General features: G+C 38.5%; 1 protein-coding gene across 1 annotated transcript in view; it reads right to left on the minus strand.

Moving 5' to 3' along the window:
- The window catches only part of UBE3C (ubiquitin protein ligase E3C), a 63,541-nt gene extending 50,349 nt beyond the window's left edge, over positions 1-13,192 (minus strand). The window contains exons 1-5 of the mRNA XM_054390018.1: positions 13,127-13,192; positions 4,912-4,965; positions 2,210-2,284; positions 1,354-1,500; positions 744-859 (exon numbers count right to left, since the gene is read on the minus strand). Of these exons, the coding sequence (XP_054245993.1) occupies positions 744-859; positions 1,354-1,500; positions 2,210-2,284; positions 4,912-4,965; positions 13,127-13,192 (458 nt within the window). The remainder of the gene's footprint in view (positions 1-743; positions 860-1,353; positions 1,501-2,209; positions 2,285-4,911; positions 4,966-13,126) is intronic.
- Positions 13,193-24,942: the final 11,750 nt, after the last annotated feature.

Raw genomic sequence — 24,942 nt, forward strand, 5'->3', positions numbered from 1 at the left:
ATCTGATACCACTGTTTTTTATACATACAGTATGCACAACTGTAAGAACACAAGGTTAAATGACTCAAATGAAACAATTTTCTAAAAAAGCCTCAATATTAAAAGGGAAAAAAGAAAATAAATTTAGGCCTCTGGAGAGTATAACTAGTTCCTAATATTGATAAGAGCAATACATTGTTTCATTAAACTAAGCTTTAGCTGCCAGCTATTCAAGCTGCCTTGGTAAATTTGCTTTCCTGTGATCGTCCCAGGATCCTCCCACTACAAATGATAAATGTACTGCCAAAGCCAGTAGCATTACTGTGTAACACACCTTAAATTCAAAATAAAGCACAAGGAATAATATTAGTTTTAAAACAAAATATATCCAAAGCATATCCTGGAACATCAGTCTAACTCAGATAGTATCTTCTCATCACTATCAGTTCCCCATACTTTCTGGTTTCACAAATATTGCTAATGATAGCCCTATATACAAACAGGTAAGAACATCTGTGTGAATGCAGGGCACCCAAGTACATGTTTAACTTGAAAGTCATTGGAGCTTAAGAACCAGTCCATTGCCCTTACACAGGAACAAGTATCCTCTGCCAATGGCCTACACACGTATTTAACATAAGAAGTCTCTATAAAATAAAATTTGTATTTAATACATCACCTGCTGCAAAAAGAAACAAAAAAATGCCCAACATAATTTCTAAACACTTTTTAGACAACAGCACGTAAGAAAAAAAAGAGTTTACCTGCAACACAGCCCCAACAGTCTTTTTATTTGGAATAAGCAAGTAAGTCTGTCTGGACCATCCAACTGCTTGACAAACTGAGAACTCTGTTTAATTAAATTCTGACACATCCATATCTGAGAAAAGATATGCATAAGTTCACCGTTTATAACAAGTTACACTACTTATTGCAACACAGACAATAATATTTCCATGTTCTTTTGAATACCTTTGAAGGATTTACAAAACACCAAGTAAGAATATTATGTTCAGCTAAGGAAAAAAAAGTTATACAACATACACTACAAAACTGCTAATAGTTAAATTTCAAAGTTAGGACTGAATTTAAATAACTTCTTACTAAAAAAAAACAAAAACAAAACTAACACAAAAACCAGAACAACCAAAAAACCCCAAATGTTTTTTCTTATTGTTTTAAAATAGCCATAATTCTTTAATGTCCATTATTAATATCCACTATAAATCATACTTACTCATACGGCTGGTAAGTTTGCAGGGATTTCGCAACTGATACACCAGAAGTACTGACCCATACAAAATTTTTAAGAGAAAGAGTTTTAAAGTGCATGAAATAAATGCACTACGGATCAAAGTATGTAAGGGTACTCACCAAACGCTTAGAATCCTCATTCTGTCTATAAAAAAAGAGTAACTGACGAACTAAAAGAGTCAAATTAGCTCCATTAGCAGTGGAAAAGGTTCCTCCAGACTGGGCCAAATCAGCACAGCGATCAAACTCACTTCTTTGGATAGAGTACTGAAAAAGAAGACATGCATCAATGTATCAATAATAGTTACAACTTAAAATAGAGATGTAAAATTTTTAAAGCTTCATTTCAACTTCCCAAACCACACAGTGGTTGCAAAGTAGTAAAATGGATAAAAGTATTTACTCAGAGATCAAAACATATACACTATCATAGTTAAAGCCATAAAAACTGCTTTCTACAATTCAGAAAGTTTTGCATTGCATTGCATTTCTTGCAATTTGCATTGCAACCAATTTGTTGCTTCTGAAGTAAAAGAATATCACAAACATTTTCACCTACTTTACTCAATAAATATTAGTGAATCTAAACAGATACAATGCTTTCTTTGAATAACCTACCCAACTAGCAGTTCAGAACACAGTTTTGACTCAATCTATCACCTTAGCCATATTGGGAAAAAGTAAGCTCCACTTGGGTGTGATTGCTGCCAATACTTAACTGTTCTCATTTGCTAAAAAAAAAAAAACACCTGCATAATTCCATTAGGTCCACTGTCACAGACATGCTTTGCAGAATAAATGTCTAAACATCAGGGGGGAAAAAGAATTTTCAGCTTGTGAGCATACTCAGTACTCAAAAAAGTATAGATTTTTCAATAGAATGATGTATTAGCAAAAAAATCTCCTTTTTGGCCAAGCTGGCTTATTTATTTATTTATTTATTTATTTATTTATTTAGAGAGATGCAAATACTTACTTGAAGTTTTCTGTCTCTGTACCCTCTTACAAATGACTGGATTATTATTGCATTTTTCAGCCTCCGTCTTTCTTCCTGTAAAAGAAAGTAGAAAACAGAAATCATCATTGTGGAACTGACTCATAATTTCTACCATTTTATCAAATATGCATGTATATTTTAAAGAAAACTAAGCACTGTTTGAAGGCTTGCATCAAATAAATCAGGAAGAAAGCTTTTTATGTATAAATTTAGCATTAAGATACTGCAAAAGAATTTTTAATATTCCCTAAGTATGTAATAGTACAGAAGTCAAAAATAAACATTTTTATTAGATGAAGTCTTAAACATTGAAGAAGTCAAATTCAATGACACCATTCCTCTTTCTGCATAGATCAGCTAACACTGAAGACCCCCTTATTTGTTTCCACTCAGTACAATGTGGCTGGTGCAGTTTACATGTGGGGGGAAAAAAAAAACCAAAAACAAACACCACCATACACAAAAAAATTCAGATATTTGGAAGCCATATTTCTGTCAAAAGAAAAAAAATTAGACTTAATGCTTTAAGACCAGGAGTACAATATGAAAATTAATAAAAATTCTTGCTCTTTCTCCTTCAAGTCAGATGTATAAAGTGAGTTACTTTATTATGTCTTCCTCTGCATCTAGAAAATAGTCAATTTACAGTGCCTCACTTTCTGAGGAACTGAAAACCAGCTTGCTTCAGGTACTATGGAAAGACCACTCAGGGAATACTCTGACAACACCCCCAGCATCACAATAAATAACTAAGGGAAGTGGCTACTGTCATTAGGCTTCTAGTATTGTCTGTAATTAGGATTCTAATAATGTTCATATAGCTTCTTAGGGGATAAAGTTGCTCATGAACCTAAAAATACAAAGGTTGAGGAAGATAAAGTACAAAGATCATAAGTGAAAATCAGAGAAGCCCACTTTAAGAAGGGTAATTTTAACATAACCAGTTTTTGAACTCTAATGAGCCCATAATTTTGAAGGCCACCAAGGAAAACAAAATACAACATTTTATAAATTTTGTTAAAATAAATTTGGGAAAGTTCACACCAACTTTCAACTTGCAAAAACTGGACTGCCAATTTATTGTCCTATAAAGATGTATTCAACATAAGCACTTCACCTGAACTGACCAGAAAAACACCAGATAAAACTGCCATCCAATGTCTATTGTATTTTTCTTGGAAACCCCCAGGCCCTAAAGCAATTTCTCTGAACAAGCATATACCTGAAGGATTCTAATTACCTCTAGAGTGTTGTCCAGAATCAAAATTTTAATAGGTCAAAGGATATTTTTCTCTCAGAAGTATCTAACAGTAAAACTGCAAAGTATGGGGGCAAGCAGGAGAGAGATTCAATTACAGATAGGCACTATCACTTCATAATCATAATGTAATGCTCAACTGAACAGTAGGTATGTTCTCCTTTTCTTTAGGTAGAGGTTTTATCTAGAATGATAATTGTCAATTAGAGACTCGTAATTGCAAAGGTTTTAAGTCTGAGGTCACTGCTAAGATTCTGCTACAGGCATTTCTTAAAAGCCGTAACTGATTTTATTCTCAGGAGTCACTCATCTTGTGAGAATCTGATACATAGCACAGAAAATCATTGCATGTATGTGTGAACATATAGAGGTATAGAGTATGTGACTCTGCGTTGGCTTTGCAGCAGACAGAACTGAGCAACCAAATTACTCATTTTGATATATGACAAAAAGTCTGTGAAGTGCAAAAATATCTTTTTATGTATGTCACTAAGGACACAGCATTCTGAACTAACCGGTGAAATCCTAGTAACTTCATACTTAAACTCGGTTCATAATTATACACTCAGGTTGGAAAGAAAAAAACAGCAGTAATTGTACTTAGAAACAGGTGCAACTGCAAAACTTGTATTGAACCTAGCACAGCTCAAACACATCAAACAGTTTTCTTGACTAGCATGAAACCTACAGAGCTAAACTCATTTTTAAGCCCTTTTTTTTTTGCATCTCGAGACTGGAGGGGAGAAAAAAAAAAGATAAAATTTAAACATTCACTTTTTCATATTGCCACTTTTTTAAAAACTGGTTGTTTTCCCTTTCAGTCCCTATTTCTCCTTTGCATTACTCTAGATTGAATTATCCATGGCAGTAAGCTTCCATCACAAACCAGTATTAAGGCTTCCTAAAGCCTCACACATGAACTTCTTATCATCTCTCAATTCTCAGGTAATTTCAGAGCACTTTAGGGTGCATTCAAGAATCACTGTTCCCATTTTACCTTCACAGAACTCAGGCACACACTGGGGAAGCGCATTACAGCAGAAACAGGAGCAGAAGAGTTTGCTGAGACCAATCCTTAGTAAGAGATTATAGACAAAAACCTGCAATTTAACTATCCAAATACCTCTCATTTCCTAACAAAGTCTAGACCAAATGAGCACCAAAACAAATGGAAAAATCCCCTCTGCAGCCAGTCTGTGTTGAACTATCATTTTTTGAGATTAAAATCACGTCTAGGAAGCACCTTTAAATGCAGTGAAACCGTTTGCCAATTGTAGCGTACTAGAAAACTACTGAGAACTTGCAAACTGAAACAAAACATTCCTGAACCAAGTATGACTGCAACAAAAGTACTTTGGACTGCAAATGTTACAACATGGAAGAAAAATCCAGTGTGTATGCAAACGCTTACAGTCTACTTTACCTCTCGTTTTCTCCTTTCTTCCTGAGTACGATGCAGGAGAGAAGCCTTTTCTTCCTATAAAGCATAAATAAAGATACTATTGCGTTTTCATTCAAACACGATTCAAATGTGTTCATGTTATTTAATCTTGACTTCACTTTGGGGATTGTTCATAAAACGTAACAAGTAAGACCCTGGAGAAAAGCAAGTCTCAATCATTTCCCATGCTTACAAATACATGTAACGTAGCCCTCTCAAAAGCACAGTGACAGAAGAAAGCTATGTGAAAAGAAAACAGACAGGTGAACAACAGCAAACAGTACTGGTCCCTGTCCAAATTTGTTTCCCCAGCATCCCACTAATATCGGCAAACATCAAACATCATCCATTTAAAAATAGGGGAGCTGGACCACAATAAGGTTCCAATTCCATCAGGTAGTACCCAATTATCAAGTGTTTTCCTTGCTTGGAGAGCACACAAGACATTGGCCCAGGTGTGCACAGCAAGTTGTGGCATGTTGAAAGTCATCACTGTTCCTTCCAAAGCCCCATACTTTTGTCTAACTTGCAAAAAAAGCACTAAGCTCTTATGTTTACTCACCCTTTCCTTAAAACTTGTCCAGTAAAGATGTCAAAACAGGCTTATGCAGAAATGGTAAGAACTTTTCCTTTTAAAATTTTGAACTCTTTGCCCAAATTAAGGCTACAAACTGAAACTTTCAGGATGGTGATGTCTCCAATTGAAAAAAATAAAGTATTCATGAGGCCTCTAAAGAACAATACCATTACAATAGAAAACTTGTGCATTAGCTTCTAACCCACAATCTTAAACAGGTACACACAGATTACAAAATATAAACAAAGCTTTAGTTGTAAGAAACTCTTAATGGATGGTTCTGCAGAACCTCCAAAGAAATACAAAAAATAACTCCTTTTTGATGCAGAGTATTCAGCCCCCACTGCAGTGAAGATCTGAAAGTACCTTGACACCTTCCCAAACCCAGTCTAAAATAGACAATAGATTTAAGTAAACTATTTTCTTTTTGTGCCTCTAGGACACATATAACTATTTTCCTTTTCTCCTTATGTCCTTATTAGTCTAGAAAAGTTAAGAAATAAAACATACTCAAGCTGAAGATGTATCTACACACATAAAAATACAATTTATCTTGGCAAACGAATGTTTATAAAATACTTAACCATGTCTAAAACAACTGTGCTGGAATATTTTCAAAGTCTATATGCAGATACAAAAAAAGTGAGGGCAAAAGTCTTCCAAATTTCTTTTTTGAAGATACAGAGGTTATGATTCTTCCAGTTTCTTTAGGATAGAATATATCAAGAGAATGAAAAAAAAACAACCCAACCTAGAGATACCAAAAAAAGGGAATTTAAATTTGGGGATGTATTCCAGATAATTTACTGCAGCAAGCATGAAGAATAAAAAAAAAATTAAAAAAAACACACCACCAAACCACTAGATGGTTAACCATGTTTTCCTCTAAAGACAGTATTTACAGCCAAAGACACCACTAACTATAGCTACTGCCCTCTAAAGACAGAGTTTTTTCCCCTGTGTTAAACACAGTGTAAACAAATCACACCAAAATCTATACATAAGATGTATCTCTGCTGAAGCAATAGGAAAGGTTCCCGGTCTGCTTGGTAATGTGTGAAGCAAGAGATTCTGACCTTGCACACATAAAAAGGATAAAATAATGTACTAAATTAAGAAACAGTTAACCAACAGATGGCTTAAAGTTTCAGGTCTTTTTTTAATAGATTACTTCATTTTCAACAGATGATACCCACTGCATTCAATATGTTAGTGAAATGTTCCCATCTAGAAGTGATCAGAGTGACATCCCTTCAGTGTGCCTGGAGAATTTCATTCTGCAGGCAGCACCATGTAGGGAGTATTTCTGCTTAGAAACAAAATGTTGCTGAATTTTTCCTTACACTTCAGAGTGGATTGAAAGAAAAAGCAAAAAAACCACATAGAAAACGGAAGACAAATTGCTGTATGTGAGTGAATAAGAGAATGGTACAAAAAAACATCTATACAAACATAGTAAATGTAAGGGATTAGTAGATACAGGAAAATAACAGGACTTATCAGAAACAACTCCAAGTATTTGGGGAGTGGGGGGAGCAGGGGGAGCAGGAAGAGAAGAGATATAAGAGAGCAGCATATTCTCACTTAGTGTATCACTAGCTTTGCACTGATCAGGAATCAGGTTCCTTTAAGCAAGCACTCTCTAAACCAATCCACCTTTAAAAAAATAACAAAACTCGAAATTTTTGGTCAATGTCATATACTTGCTTTGAGTGTTTGCAAAAAAAAAACACCAATTTGGTAAAGTATAAATGAAATACAGTAGAGGACCTGTCTTAATAAAATATTCAGGTAAGCACATCCCACCTTTAAAAAATTATTATGGGTCAAATAAGGCCCACATAGAACAGAAACATAGAGGAATGGAATGGTAATTCTCACTACATACATTTTTATTGCATTTAAATATATCTCCTTCAGAGCTAATCAACCCAACTGCAATACACTGCCTCTTCAGAAATTAAAAATTAACAGTAAATACTCAATAAAATTAAGCCACCACATGAAAGAGATTAAAATAACTACGAAATAATCTTCTTCACCTACAAAGGGCACACTAACAAAATTATTTCTTAAAGACAGTTAACTGGTCAATCATCTCTGAAATCCTCTTAGAAACAGCAGAGCAAAAAAGAGCTAAACTCTGTAGCTGTGGCTATGTGGTCGGCTGTGAATGACAGCAGCATTACAGCAGGGGATATACATCTGACAACTCCCATCTGTACAGTCACCTGACTGCTGACAGCTACAGATGCTATTTCACCACCCCTTCCTACCTACAGCCAGAGCTATTCACAGTACCAGATTCTCTGCTCTCAGAAATGGTTCTAGCTTCAACATTATTTTAGACAAGATAAACTCCACTTCAATTGCTTTCTCCAAATGTTGAAAGAAATTAGCATTTTAAAGACACACAAGGTCTTGAACTGAACCTCAGCAATTTAAATTCTATTGGACGCAGCTCAGCCAGCCTGCGTAAAACACGTTCAGCAGCTTGAAAAATTCTGCTTTAGAACAGTTAGTGGCTCTTCACATCTCCAATTATTTACATCATGGTCAGGTTTACATGTAGAGAAGACCGTTTTCCGGAAGAATGTATTTTAAAGTCCTTAAAACATGCCAACAAAGAGGTATCTGGCCAGGGAAAGCCTGATCTTACTGAAATCAATGTCACAGCGCTTGCTAGAAATATTGTAGTTTTTTAGCTCAAATTTTACTGTAGGATGTAGGGAGTACCAAGAACTACTTTTATCATAGTAGCTACAAAGCCACACACAGTGGAACAGGATTTGACTTGAGATTCTAGAAGCCAAAAGAAATGCAAAAGTTTCCCAGACATTTACTCAGATTGTCTTTACCGTGACTTTTAGGATGCATATTGCACACATCATTGTAGTTGAGTGACTTTTCACTGTCTCAGAAACAAGTGGGCTTTGACATTCCCATGTTCTGGAAAAAACACTCTGACTCAGAATGGGGTATATACTTGAATACAGATATACGCTATGTGTGTCATGGGACAAGGATCTTTCAGAGCAAAGCAGTGCAAGTCTTTGCCATCATTCAAAAATAAATTCTAAATCTGTAATTGTGATCTAGAAATCCTGTACTACAAATCCCTAGCACTGTTTCATTTCCATTGTGAACTGGTGTAGGTTATAACAAGATATAATTTAAAAGATTTTTTTTTTAAATCAATCTTCCTTCTTGAACTTAACACCTTTCTAAACGAATCAGTAAGAGAGAAACGAAACCTTTTTTCAAACCTCTCCCATCATTCCTCAAATCCTACAGACATCTATCACCACAAGACGATACCTAATGCATTCAGTAAGTTAGTAAAACGTTCCTATTTAGAAGTAATCAGTGACATGCCTTCAGCATGCCTGGAGAGTTTCATTCTGCAGGCAGTGCCATGTAGAGAGTATATCTGCTTAGAAGCAAACCTGTGCAGATCTCTCCATACTCTGGCAATCTCACAGCCCACTTTTTTCAAATCATTACTTTTTATTCCACAAGAACTTATTTAATGTGTAGAATACAGACAACAAAGAACAAACATGATGCTTCTGGAGATCTACCCCTGCACTTCAGCTGTGAGTGGGGTGAAAAATACACAGGAATCTAATGCTTAATGTTATGCTATTAATTTAAGAAAGCATATCAGTAACCACTAAAATAAAATAAACTTTGTAAATTAAATATCTTTGATTATTAAAAATTTTCTTATTAAAAGAAATTAAAGAGACTTTCAATTACAGATGGAGTCATCACTATTTGTTCATTATTAATTTTCCATGTCTTCCACAAAAACATGTCCTAGAAGACAAAAGAAACGTAGTGAAGTTGATTTCATTCTTACTTTCATGACAGCACTAACTCATTTGTAATACAAATTCATACTGCATTAGAATTTTAAAATACTCTATTTTAAATAGTCTTGAGATATATAAAAACATGGTTTAGATTTCTCAAGTGATACTGTAAATCTGACTTAATATTCTTTTAACCATTTTCCCTGTTAAAAACTTACAAGATGTCATTATTATATTTTACAACCTAAATGAATAATGTGGCGCTACAAAGCTCCTTGTACCTCTCCACACAGGCATGGGGAATCCCTTGCATGGATGTACTAAAGGACTGTTGTTACCTCATGTTTTTCTTAACACTGATTAATAAAGGAATGCTAGGCCTGACTGCACCAAATCAAGCTAGCACTGTTGGACAGATTCTGCACTATGCCACCAAGAGCGTAGTTTTATGATAAAATTAGTGAAACCTGCTAGCTGCCACCAGAAGGCACAGTGACACTCCATCTCAAAGAAATATGTTTGCTATATGGGATACAACAACAGGGTGGGAACCACCCAGGTGAAGGACCATCTGTTTCAGTCCACTGCACATTAGGTTAGGTTAGCTCAATTTGAACTGCACCCCAAGCCAACTCGAGATGCACTTCTTTTTTCCTGCTTGACACACCATGAAATTCTGCAGCCAAAGCCTTTAGGCAACAATTACAGTCCTGTACAAAAAGCCCATTAGTAATTCAAGATGTTCTCGCATTGATCTCCAGTAACAGTATTCATTTTTGGAGGCTATTTTACTTTAGAAGTAAAATAAAAGTATGTTTTGCCAGTTACAATTAAAACTAAATCTGAAAATATCTTTTGAAGAGCCTTATAACCTAGGGATCATGCTTTAAAGGTGAAAATAAGTAACCCAAAAGATGAGTTTAAAAAAAAAATAACTCATCACATTGTAAATAAAACACAGTATCTACACCCTCGAACATATACATCACTAACAGTCCAAATGAATCAGCAGATTTTTGAAAGCAGATACACAAGGAAATGTCCAAACACTGACAATAACACCTATATTTTTACACTTATGTACTATGCATTAAAATATTATATTATGAAAGCATCAGTCACAGGGATAGTCATCTTGAGAACATTAATTTTGCAACCCATGAATTTAACAAAAATAGATGGTACTTAAAGACCACTTTTTTGGCAAAAGGCTTGGTTGAAGTGCCTCTCTACAGCACCCAAAATTCAGAGCATTGTAATGCACATGGGCATAAGATGTAAACAGTGCAAGAACAAGTCTGAACCTCTCTGCTATTATAATACAGAAATGCCACAGGAGTTTGTTTTGAGAAAGCACACTGGAGTCAGGACCTTTAACTGCCACAATGCTACAAGTCCCCAGCTATGTTTCTATGATTAATGCTTTTAGGGCTTACTGAAGCAAACTTCTCCTAAGGCCCAAACATCACAGGCATGGTGATGTCAGACAGGGTATCAACATGTGACCCATAACCAACACAGTTACTGTTTGCAGCTGCATTTATATGCGCAAAACCTACTTTCAACAGTCAGTTTTGCTGATCATTTATTTTGATGTAGTTGTATGCAGATCAGGAAGACTCACTGGCATCTTTAGAACCGACCAGCTCCTCAAACTGGAGTCCCTGCTTTAGTACTGGGAGGGGTTTGCTAATATGGGTGCAACAGCAAGATTTGGCAAACTTCCCCCCGACTGGGGAGGGACATTCTTAATGTTTGGCAGCATACATATAGATTCTACCAGTATTTCTGAGTTGTGCTTTATTCCACCAAATGAATCAAAAAGGCAGTAGTACTAAGCATCCAGCTAACCCACAGAGCATCAGAGAGCACAGAGTTGGAACTATGTATCTTTCTAAAATTATAGACAATTGGAAAGAACAAGGGGGTTTAGCAAAGAACAGGTTGTTTGGTTTTTTACATGTGCACAAAAAGCTGAAAGGAAACATGTTATAATTCAGCCCTCAGCAAAACTAAAGCCTGTAGGTAGGAGAAACATGATCACAAGAAGTCTGTGATGTGAAATAATGAGAAGCTCACCGAACCCACATAAACACTTGCCATGTCAATCTCTGCTGTAGTATGTTTACATAAAAGCTTGGGGCATAAAAAGCATTTTTAGGAGTAACTCTTAGTACCATTTAAATAATTCTTTCAATAGTATTGTACATAGTTCCTGGAAATAATCAGCTATTTCAAGGGTATTCTATGATGTCCATAAAACCATGATGTCCAAAGCTGTAACTAACTGATTTGCATTGCTGCAGCATAAATGTACAGTGTACATGTAAATGGAAACTCATGAAATCTGTGACCAGTCCATATCAACTTGATAACGAAATATAACCTCTGAATTGGACAGAGTGAAAGTCATGCATCAATTTCAGTTTCCACTTCCTTTACTTTTTAATATTTGCCCTTGGAAATTTTTACCTGCATGACATCAATAAATTAGGCCCCTATAATTAAAACTGATTGAATTCTGCTAAGTTTTCATGCAGAAATCAGTTGGTGTAAAATAAGACATTATGACAGTTGTTTATTTCTGTGGAAGGAAACATGCTCTCCAAGTAACACTACTAGTAAGGCAGTGTCAAAAGTTGTAAAATACCTCAAATGTACAGCTGGGGACTGGGACATGTTCTGCACTACCTCAGCTGGGGAATACCTATTGTATTTTTGAGATGTGTAATGCCACTGCATGTAGTCTAATGAACAGAAATGTCAAAGGTAACCAAAGGATTATTCAGATTAAAAGCTGCACAATTTAAATACAGTTTTGTTACACGTTCTCCTTAATAAATTATGTAAGATGATATCCAAAAGCAAACTTCACTGTGATTTTAATTTCACATCATGCAAACTCAGAAGTTTCAGAGAATCGAACTTGCTTACAGTACACAGTGACAAAAATTTAAGACTTGTTAACCCAATTAAGATTAAGAAAATACTAATGAAAACACCCAACAACTTCCCAGTCATGTCCAATGACAACATGGGGAATCACTGCTTCAGCAGTAAACTAAAGTGACCCTTTCAAATCAGGCCGCTTCCAAAAACGTTTTGTCCTTTCTCTCGTTCTTCGGCGATTCTACGCCCTTCAGTGCTTGACTGAAACTTTTTACTACCCTGTCCAATAAGCAATATCTAAACAAATCGTTTCACTTCTTTTCCATCAATAAATGCAAGGAGATTCAATAGTCTGGTATTGACGGAAAAGCTAAACCTGTGACCCCGCAACCCTCACTCACGTGCATGAAGCCTCCCCCAGCATTTTGCATTGATCCCGAGCTGTGTAAGGCTGTTTCCCACCCCCAATTGCTCCGACGAGGGGGGGCCCACGCAAGACTCTCCCTTTGGAGAGAAATGGCAAGAAGTCTCCGAAATCTTCACTCCTTCACCTACAGATGAACTGCTCGGAAGATGCCACCAGCCACAACAAACCGGACTGATTACAGGAGGGACGAGCTACGGAGACATTTCCTTGCTTCCCACAATTCTTACTACACTACAAGCCTGAGAGGGGGTGTGTGGCCTGATTGGAAAAAAAAAATCCACAACACAGAGCCAAAGAGATCAGGGATAAACACATCATCAGGAGGGGAGGATTTTTTTCCCCCCTCTCTATTAAACCTATGTCATAGCTGCTCCCATTTTTGAAGGCCCAACGGTAAAAATAACGATAATACAAGGCGGCAAGGCAGGCGGGGGACAAGAGAAGCCGACACAGACACAAACGCGGAGACAGACAGGCGCCGTTTCTTACCTTCCTACTCGCTCCTCCAAGAGACACCTTGGGCCTTGTTTTGAAATCCCCTTCAAAGCTGAACATGTTTACAGCTTATCCCATCTAGAGCGGGGTCTCCACCCCCGAGCTGACCCCGTAAAGGGGGCGTCGGCCGCCTGGCAGGCAGGGTCTAGTGGAGGGGGCCGCCGCCGGTCCCGGGGAGGCACGGAACCCCCGGGCTGGCACCCGCGGCCGCCCGCCACCGGCGAGCCCTGCGCCGCCCCCGCTGCCCGCCCCCACGGGGCTGCTCCCCTCACGGCGGCCCGGCTTCCACCCGCCTCTCCGCCTTCCCCGCCCCGCGGCCTTCGCTTCCCCGGTCGCCCCCTTTCTGACCGGCGGCGATGGCTGAGTGTAGTGGGAGGGAAGGAGCAGAAGAGGGGGCTGACGGGGCTGCTTCACTTGCACTGGGGGAGCAGCCGGCTGTGGAAATAAGATGGCCGCCGCCCGCAGCCTCTCCGGCGCGCTCACGACAGACGGGCACGGCGGCGCGCGCACCGCCCGCATCCGCCGGAGCCGCGCCGCACCTCCGACGCCAGCGGGACCGCGCCTTGATGCGCCGCGGCCCCGGCGCAGGGAAGGGAGGTTGCGGCCGCTGCTGCGTGGCTGGCCTGGGGTCTGGCTGTGGCCCCTGCCGCCTGCTAGACACGATGAGCCCTGACCCCTGCCCGGGCCTCACGACCGAGTTGTCCCCTCCACCCTATGTAGCTGGTTCTCTCACAGCCCTGACCGGTGTCCAGTTTGTCCGAAGTGGGCCTGTTTTATCTAAAACTAACTTCCCTTTTTCACTAGGAGCTTTGCGTGGGTGTACAGGTGCGTTGGGAGCTGGATTTAGAAGCGCGTGCACTGTCTCTGCCCCAACTGGACTGCACTGAGGATGGGTTTGTGCTGAGTGTCCTGCTTGGCCTCAGTGCATGGCTGCCTGCCTCAGCAACCATGGGCTGTGGTAGCGTGCATTACGGACGTGTATCATTTGGCCTTATTTGTGGGATACGTATATGATAGACATTACACCATTGCGGTGTGTTCATGAACAGTGTGAAGAGCAAACGCTGAACACCCAAGTACGGCTTCTTGTGCTTACTCAGATGTCAAAATCCACTTGAGAAAGTTCCTGACAGAGGTGGGCCCACGTGGGATTGGGACATCAAACGGTCAATGAAGAATGGAAAGACAAAAAGTCTACAATTTGAAAACAGCAGACCTGAACAGTGAAACTACACCTAAGGCTCCTTTATTTTATATTTCTTACCCTGTTCTCCATTTTTCAGGGCAGTGATTGCATACTTTCAGCTACAGGGATGGCATAGACAACATCAATAGCAAAAAACCATTTATTCGCCTTTCAGCTACGAGGTGCTAAATAAACATAGGTGGCCAAATACAGCTTTCATTTCTTTCAGTGGAAATCTGAATGCTCACATTGGCATACCACAACAAACGAATGGCAAGGGTCCATGTCAGGAGACTATGTATGCACTTCACAGCTGTTCATACTAAGAACACAATGCCATTTTAACTACTGCCAGGTTGACTAACAAGTGAAGTATTTGCTGAGATTTCTTTGGATTTGGATGATTCAGAAGAGTCTAAGTTTTAAAATGTCAGACTTTACATAAGGGAACAAGTGCTTGGCAAGAGTAAACATTAGCCCTGCATTTCCCAACAACTTACTTTCAATATAAGCAAGTCTGGCCTCCTATAAATACTGTTAATGAATGCAGTTGAGGTTTAGGACATTGTGAAATACCACATCAAATGTTTATTCACAGTTTCAGCACATTGCATTGATGATGTAATATCACATCGCTCTATATGGAAGCAATCTCAGGTTTTTCTCCAATCATTCTTTTCGAGTGGACTTACAGGCTTTGATAAACTCTGTAGGTCTCATACAAAAAAGGACTAGTCTATGTGTCCCTAGCAGTTAATTAATTGATTTTAATTAATACAGAAGTAACCTATTACACATGAGTTTGTGCCAAATTTCTATCAGTAGCAAAGCCAACTTAGGGTTTCAATCCCTCCTCATGTAAGCAGCCAAAGAAACACGAAACTGGTGAGACCAAGGTTTCTATGAAGTAGGTTTTGGACCAATACACATTTGACAGATTCCAGCTCCAATGTCAGAAGGACACAATATCCTCTGCTGACCATGGCTGTTATCTTCCTAATAAGCAGGTGGTAAATAACGTGGTCTCAGCTGATGAATGCTTGTCTGAGAAGTCTTAGTGATTTGCATTTGCCACTCTAGACATAATTTTATTAAATGAAAACTTGTGTAACAGAATCAACTGAGTATATCACAAATACAGTGAATTTGTTGAAAAATAAACTCTAAGTGTGTTTTCTTGTTTAAGGACAAAATACACATATCACAGTAGAGAAAACTGACTTTGTCTAGCAGAGATTGGTTTAATATTCTCAGGAAGCAGCAAAAGAACAGCTGTTCCATGAAGGTAGACAAGTGGATGCTGAGCATGACCCCAGCACAAGCCATGCCCTCTGTGATGTAATCCCAAAGGATCATTGCAGAGCCTTGCAATGGTTGCAGGGTCCACCAAAAAGCCCCAGGCAGGGCAAGGGGATGATCTGGACGATCCAGACACAAGCAGAAGATAGTGCTATGACATAGGTCCAATATCTGTCCAGGAGGCAGGGCTGGAGACAGGTCTCCCAAAGCTTAGATAGACTGAAGTGCAGAGGGGTGGCTGAAGCTGTTCAGGGCAATTAAGTCCTGTCAGTGCATTCAGGACTAAGACAAACATATATCTGAGGGTCTAGGAATAATGCTTTCCTATGTATGCTGTGTTAACACCCACCCGCCTCACCTGCTGCAGTGAAGTTAGCTCCATATGCAGTTTCCCATCTTTCCCACAGTTGTTCATCAGATACAATCTCTTAAAAAAAAGTCATTACACAACAATTTCTTCACTCCCCACAATCGAGTTTTCTGAGGATGTGTGAATACCTTCTTTTTCTTGCGAATGCATGCCACAGCAACACAAAGATAGTCACACTTGTCAAAAATACAGGTAAAATGTGATTCAACCCACATTACAGAGAAACTTACCTATAGATTCTCTCCTGGGCCTGCCTCCTGGTGCCAAAGGACAGGGGAAAAAATCTGTGGTACGTACCTGATATTGTAAGATCTTATTTTTCCTTATTCACTATTAATGACTTGGAGCAAAGCATCTTCTAAATGTAGCTTGTTGACACCTCAGTACCAAACCAGGAATGAAGATTTGTTGAGTAGTAATAATAATATGACAAAATAATTCTTTCCCAACATTGATGAAGATCTTGAGTTTATGTTGTGCTGAGTGTGAAGGATAGCTTACTGAGGTGTCTCATGAACTTTTATAATTTATAAGCCACTGGTACCTTAATGAAAGTAATGGCACACTGCTTTTTTTCAGGGAAATATTATAGGTTTTGGAAACACTCTTTCTCCATATTAAATTAATAACATTTACATTTTAAAAAGAAAATAAATATTATACATACTGATTTTACACTTTGAATGAGCACTGTTTTATATCTACAATTCTCAGACTAGTCCTCCAACAATTTAACTTCTGGTGCATTGTCCTTCTGGCTCCATTCTGTGCTTATATTCCTGATTTAGACAGGGTAAGCAATCAAGAGGGTATTTGGCAATTGCTTCAGCTCTGTAGGGTATGATGGCCAAATTGTCACCATCTTACCATTACTTTCCATTCCCTGTGCAATTATAATAAAGTGTCCTAAACTTTTATGCTGACTTGCTGAACTCAGATGAAAATCTGAGATGCACTGACAGCACCTCATTATGTGCTACATTACTTCCCAAGATGCAGAAACATTTTTTACAGGAGTGCATAGTAAGTGAATGGTAAATAAGTTAGAAATACTTTAGTTTACAGGAGATGAGACTTGAAATTAGTCCAAATGCTGTGATAGGCCAATATCTGATTTCTAGTATTGCTTTAGTAAGGTTTGCTTTCATATGGACCGATTGTGGGAGGGTAATTTTTTTTTTTTAATTTATTTACTCTGGGTAAAACACTGAAAATTAAATCTGTTCTATCAGAGAATATACTGGCAACACTGTAATGTAAAAAGCACTTCACTTAAGCACTTCCTTTAGTTAAGCCTGAGTGCCAACAGACACTGCCAAAGAATGAAGACATTTTATTTAAAATTACACTGGCAAGAGACCATCAAATTATCCTTAACATTTTCATTAAATTGAGATACAGATATAGTTAGGGTAGTAAATCTTTTCAATACAAGGAGTTTATTCCTGAGCCAAGGCCAGATTCAGCAGTAATTGTAGGAACTATTAAGACCTAAACCCTCCTCTACATTATCAAAACAACTGTTCAAGGCTTTAGCCCAGTTTTGAAAAATGGACAGGCTCCATCCTGTGTTACAGAGCTGATCAGATCAGCAAACTACAGTGATGCATTTGGACTCCTGTCTGGGGTGATCATTCCGTGTTTTGTTGGCTTGGTTCAGTGAGATTTTGGGGGTTTTCATTAGAAATCTGTGAATATCTGTAGGTCGTCTACAGTCCATGCTCTCAAGGTTGTAAAACAGGCAAACAAGTGGTACCTATCTTAATGCTGACACCTTATTCCTCCATAGGAATGTCAAGCTGAAGAGAATAAGAAAGCTTTCTAAGATGAAAAAGTTATTACCCTGTGGTCTCAGCTCCTTTATGAGATCTGCATAGCAAAATTTTCCCCCAGAGATTCCTACATTCCATTCACAGAATCTGACTGAACAAGGTCATTTCTTTTAGGTATCCATCCTTCTGAGGAGTGTGGGGTTAAGGGCTTTTTATAGTTTTATAATATATAGTTGTGAGTTGTTATAATGTTACTTGGCAAATGTTAGCTAACCATAAATCCTAGTTTGTTTTCTGGGGTTAAAAATTATGAACATATTTAATTCCAGTACTAGTGCTGCAAAGATATTCAGCTAAATAATAAAGATTATGATGCTCTTTTCCAAGTCTGCCTAAAAAAATAAGTATCCATTTATTTCAATAGGAATGGAGCATCCAGGATCCAGAGATGTCTTTGAAAGACCAATTGCAAAGAATAATTGCCCTCAAGTGAGCACAAATATAACTTCATATTTACCTTGTTGTCTTTGGCTTACCTTTACTATACCTGGAAGCTTTCCCTATATATAAGCATTACAAAAATTGCCATTCCAAGCAAATTCCGACGTGCCGATTTTATGCTGACAGAAACATCTGTGCTGTGGGCCAGTGCACATCTAGCTGTTGTTAAAAAGTGTTCCAGTTCATTTCCTATTTAAATTGTTTGGAGTATTTTTCACCTTCCCTTGGTGCCCGTGTAAACAAGAGCCGTATCAAAGTCAAATCTGTTATGTGGTTTGAGGAAAACCAGGACAGATTATTTCTTTGGTTTAGGTCACCTGAATTTCCTTGTGATCCAGAAAAATATATACATACACACATGCTTATATGTGTATATATTGATATATGGATATGTGGAAGTGTTTTCTTGCAAAAGTTCTCAGAAAAAAATTAAACAAGTCCTTCACAACAAATTACTCTTGAATGTGTGAAGAAGATCCCAGAACATCCTCACCTATGTTCATTGTGAACACTCAGATTTGGTGTAAAGGGCCTTGGATCTCTTATCAGTGAAAAAAAATTAATGAAAACACATGCCAATACCACACCCACTGACCAGCTCCTGAAATAGAAGTGACCTTCAAACCTGCTGGAAATGAATGGCAGCTGGTAAGCAGCTGATAAGCTCATATTATGAAAAATCATGCAAAAATTATTTGAGAGGCACAAATTACGATCCTCTGGAAAATTAAGAGAAAGCAAGGGGGGCAGGGGGAGAAGCCAACACCAAAACCCAGAAAAACCAAAACCAGTTCAGGTAACTAAGAAGAAACAAGGAAACAATAATATTCTGATATTTACAATTATTCTGGAGAATTTACTACAGCTATGCCATGTAATCCTAAAAGATTGTTCTGACATACATTTGTGCATCATTCAAGTTATTCAGATTATTTTTCTGCATGGGTGTATTAATTTATTCCTAAATTCTTCTATAGTCTTAGACATTGCACAGCTCAGATCCGTTTATTTAGCTTTGCAGTTGGTAAAAATGAGCATGGTTACACAAAATTCAGTTTGACTGAAGACAGTTTATGCTGTCTTAGAATAAAGGTCCTGAATTTTGCTTCTGCATACTTTTATATTTCTTTATGAGCAAGATCAGTGTAATCTAATTTTAGCTGTCTAAATATTAGGCATCTGGTCTAACCTCTTCATCTAGACCTTTCAACACTTCCTCTGTTAAACACCTCTCTTATAAGAGATTCAACTCACTGAATATGTTTCCTGACTGAAAGTTCATGATGAGATTAGGCACCTGCCATGTGCATAGCTGGAGGCTGGAGCTGGCTGAGGTGAGTTCACCCTCCATGTGACTGAAGACAAAACAGTCAGTAAAGAAGAAGTATATCCTTCATCCACAAACAAAGAGCAATGACAGTTCTAAACAGACCTTAAGACCTAAATGACAAATGAGGAATAAAACTTTTCAGGAGTGCTATTAGTGTCACACAAGGACGTTGAGAAAAGTGTGAGAGACTTGAATAATTCCCATTTTACTTTGGGAAAGTAAAGGCTGAAAGAATTTTATTTGTTTGAGATGAGAAGATGAAGGAAAGACCTTACTGTAATTTATAGCTATCAAATGGGAGTATATAGAGAAGGTGGAACTAGACTCCTCTTCAAGCAAAGGACACAAGTTGCAGCCAAATGGTAACAGACACAGGTGGCAACAAGGGAAATTAGGGTATTTGCAACTAGAAACGCTGGAATGAGACCCAGATGAGTACCTTGTGAAACCTCCATCCTTGAGGATATTCACATCTACACTGCACAGGGTGGTAAGCAATCTGTTGCCCTGCTTTGTGCAGAGGGCTTGGACCGAGTCCACAGGTCCCTTTCAACATAACTGTTGCCTGATTCTGTGATTCATTTCACCTAACTAATAGCTGTAGTATTGTCATTTACATCTGACCTGGTTTGCTCCAGGTTCCCTTTGGCATCAGTGCTGTGAGTCATCCAACACTGACTTTAAGATGAGAGGTATCAGTCCATTATCAGTATTACTGCTCAATTGCTTAGATCTTTCTAATGACAAAAGGGTGTCCCTTCTAAGGAGTTACTCATATCAGTCCCACACTCTTTTCACATTTGTACAGCAGAGATATTTCTACCTCAGTATTTTTTTTGAGGAACACATTTGTTAATATTTGAGTCTCACTCAGAGACCATAATGCTGGCTGCTATATATGGAAAGAGAAAAAAGAAATCGTCTTCCAGATGATGACAGCACTGTGGCTCCCTCATCTCCTAAGCAATGCCAACAATAATTTTAAAAAAGCCTTTTATCTTCAAACGTATTTCAGAGCCACTTCACAGTGAGAAAAGCTTCTTAACATATGAACTTTCAGAAGGCTGGGTTGAAGAAAATACGGAGCTTTCCTTTGAACAATTAGAGCCCATTTTGCTAATCAATTTTTGTCAGGCGCCTAGAAACATTTTTCACAATCAGATTCCAAATTGTCTTGAACAGTATGAACTAATGACCTTTTATCAGTCCAGTTCGGGGCACTCTGATAGATTCCTGCTCAAATTAAATCAATCACAAACCTTAATTAACAAAGACTGGCATGACTGCAAAAGCAATGAATTAGTTTGCATGCTGAGAGATCACAAACGTACAGTAGTTACAATTAATGGATTTAATTTTAAATGCTAGGGCTCCTACATGAAAGTGCCTAAGAAGTCCATCTTGGCATTCTTATTACTCTTTAATTATAATTGATGTACTTGGGAAAGATGTCAGCAGTGTGCATTTTAATACAGGTGCTAGTCTGCCTTAAGAGCTCATAGTCCCTTCTTGAAACGGACAATGATACGCAACAAGGTTTTGATGAAATCCAAATTCATTAGGGTTATTAAAAGTCATTAATTATTTGGCACTGTACATGTGTACTCTGGTCCTATTTTTTTTAATAGACAGCTTTATATATTTAAATTTGAGAACTGAGGTTTATTTTTGGTTTAAAACATTTCTTTCCCTCTTGGCCCCCTCCTGCCATGCCTGTTTCTTGCAGATTTTGCTCTTCTTTTTTCCTCTTTAGGCTGAGCACTTATCTTCTAAGCAGATATTTCCAGCTCTTTTTCCATGTTTTTGTCCAGCCTCAAGAGAAGTCTTCATTACTCCACTATCACTGTTCTTGTGTAAAGCACCTCCCAGGAGGTTTGGCCAGCAATGGACAGTTAGTCAAGTCTAAAAGATAAAGTCAGCTAACATCAGTAGAAGATAAATCCATTTTCTGGAAAATTATATCAAGTCCACTGGCATTGTTTGAAGTGTCAAGCTTGATCTGAACTTAAGTGGCCTGATAATTAAATATTTTCCAGTTGTAGTCCTCTGTTTCCCTCCATCCCATATGCAGCCCAGCAAGCAGGGTTGACAACGGACACAAAAAGCTGCATGGGGCAGCCAGCTGCCAAGGGCAAGACAGCACAGCAACTCTGCTCTCAGTGCAAATTTGCCTGTGGCACTGCACAACAGGACAGGCAGCTCCTGCCTCTGCAGGAGGACGTAGGGCATAAGAAGTTGCAGTAATGAGGAAGGAGGTAGACAGACCCAAAAGCAGACAGCATTGCCCCAACCTGTGTCCCCCCTAGGAAGCAGTGGCCATGTCAGCTCAGTCAGGATCTGCATCTCACTCTTCCTTCCACCTTGGTCCTCCCACCTTCTCAGAGCTGGCTGGACCACTCTCCTAGCCATGGGAACCCCTGCCCAATTCATCAAATGTCCCTGTGAGACAGGGACATTTCCTCATCCTTTTCCTGCAGGATGAGTTTCAAAAACATATTTGTTCTCCAGCTGACTCTCATAATTACCACACAAACCTTATGATATTGCCTTATTTTTTGGAGTTACTGGACTGTAGAAAAACTCCAGCAGTCAGTTAAAAAGGAAAAATAATTTTCTGGTTACAGACACTGGAAATGGCAAGTAGGTGAGTCCTGAAGGCTCATAAAAAAATGAAAGGCAATTCAAATTAATCCCATATGGATTTCATCATTGACTTTGCAAAAGATCTGTCTTTGACTTTAATACAGTCAGAATTTTCTTGGTTCCTTACAAAAATATTTTCAAGGATGTGTTGTTATTTGGATCTGATTCATAATTTTTTAATATTTACAGCTGGCAATGGAATATGGAAATTTGTAACACAGGTCTGACCATTTGCTAAATTTTGTGTATTATGCATCTCTGGAGCATAAACCTGTAATTTAAGAATTAAATTATGCAACTCAAATAACAGAAATAGCATTTGAACTATGATTTGTATGAAATATATACTAACTTTTGTCAGTTCCACTTACCAATTAGTCCCAACAGCTACTGAAGTAAGTAACAGTGATTGGTGGTGAAGAATCAAGCCAAAACACTTTTAACTGAGAAACAGAAACTTGCCTGCAAGTTTTGCTTGCCTTGCAATATCTGATACCTTTGTCTTAAGCAAATAAATATTTTGGACAGATCAGAACTTTGGTCTCTTGTGGAATACAAGACATGGAATTTTATCCATTTGCCTCTGCAGTGATCCATACATTTTGTATGTAGGACTTGAAAAGGCATCCTGTGTCATGCACTCCAGTCCCCTGCTACCACAGGCTCCATATGTATAATGCTTTGCGGAAATTTATGGAGCTCCGTCCTAGGAACACTTAGTGTGCAGTAGAAACTGATGAGTTTGCCCTTCAGGAATTTGGGCAGTCCCTGTTTGAGTCCATTTATCCTTGTGGCCTCTGTAACATCCTCCAGCAGCAGAGTCCTGTTGCTGCCTATAAATGCTCTCTGGGTGAAAAAGTAGCACCTTCTGCTTAAGGTTTTTACTTGAGTGTTTATTGGTTGTCCCTCGGTGTTAATGTCTTTTCCATTTTCCTAACTAATCCTATTAGAAGATGTTGCAGAATTTGTCTGATATGGAGCCTAAAACCCTTGTAGTCAAACTCTGTTCATGGCCAGTTTGTATCCATTTGTTCTTGCAACTGGCTTCTGTTTTATCTGGTTGAGTGTTGATGGACAAAATCTTCCTTTTGCCCTGTCAAGTTTTGCTGGGCTGAGCAAGTCTTGGTCTGCTGGGCTAGGTGAGGTTACCAGAAGCAAGCTGAGTCAATCTATTAACCTCTTGCCATGATCCCAAATTCTCTTCTCTTCCTTTCTCTCCTGGCCATTTCCTTTTGGCTCTTGTCTGACTTTTCAGTTTAGCTGATTAAACTGACAGGAAATTAGTGAGCAGGATCAGTTCAGTAGGTGCTCACAGCTAGGTTGGTTCACACCACCTCCAGGAACCTCACCAACTCTGTTTTCATAGAATCGTAGAATCATAGCATCATAGAATCACAGAATGGTCTAGGTTGGAAGGAACCTCCAGAGGTCATCTGGTCCAACCCCCTCTGCAACTAGATCAGGTTGCCCAGAGCCCGGTGGAACCTCGCTTTGAATATCTCCAGGGATGGGGCCCCAACCACTTTCCTGGGCAACCTGTTCCAGTGTTCCACTACCCTCATGGTAAAGTCCTTGCTCCTAACACCCAATCTAAATCTACTCTTCTCTACTTTGAAGCCATCCCTCGTCCTATCACTACCAGCATTTGTAAACAGTCTCTCTCCATCCTTATTGTAGGCCCCCTTCACATATTGGAAAGTACTTGTAAGGTCAGCTCCCCACTCCCTTCATCATTCTGTTAGCTCCTCTTCACACCTTTTGTCAAGTGCCTGACCAAAGCTGGGTGCTGTGTTGCCAAGCAGATGTCCCCTGTCATTGTGAGTCCTTTCTCTCTTTGAAGTACTTCTGTGAATGTGTAATTTCTTTTTTTTTTTCCCCCCACATCTCTATATAACGTTGTGTCCTAGTAGTCCTGGTATTCACTGATACATAATATATTTTAAAATTAACTTTAAGAGTTTGTCTTAAAGGGAGACTGGCTCACACATCTGATCTCCTTATTGTTGTTAATTTTCAGGTTGACTACGGCAAAGGATTTTAGGAAGTTCAAGGTTACTTATTTTGCAGCTAACTAAATCTCCTGCCTCCACTTTAATTATTTTAAAATTACAATTCTGTGGTCCATTTAACATGGTTGGGAGTCACCAGGTAGTATACCACAGATAATCTTCAGATAGTTATTTTCCTGACTAGAGAGAACAACAAGATCTTGAATATGAATGAAATTAGTTTTAGAAACTGTCATGATAAAGTTTGACTCTGCACCAAAATGACATTTCCTAGGTAAATCTCCTGTCCTTAGGAGCCACACAAGCAAACTAAACACCATAGAATGTAAAAAATTATGCAGCCTTTGACATGTATTTATTGGCCTTGCACTGTCCACTATCTATCTAGTAGGCAAGATTAAAAAGGGAACCAAATTTTAAAGATACTTTTAACTTTTGAACTCAAGAAAAACTGTTTACTTAGTTTTAGGCTGTTGCTGCTAGAATGACAGTTTTGCAGAGCAGTCTCATGCTGTACTTAATATGTTACCAATATGTCATTGCCAATTATTAATTTACTAAATAAAGTATCTCTGGTAATAATTTCCCAAGATATGACATCTTTTGTGGATTATATTTTGGCCTTATGAACATTAATCTCAAGAAGTCCAATAACAAGGCCTGATGGGAAGTAACATTTTCCATAGCATAACCCTGGTAT

This window comes from Indicator indicator, chromosome 20 (assembly GCF_027791375.1).
Source record: "Indicator indicator isolate 239-I01 chromosome 20, UM_Iind_1.1, whole genome shotgun sequence".
Classification (NCBI taxonomy): domain Eukaryota; kingdom Metazoa; phylum Chordata; class Aves; order Piciformes; family Indicatoridae; genus Indicator; species Indicator indicator.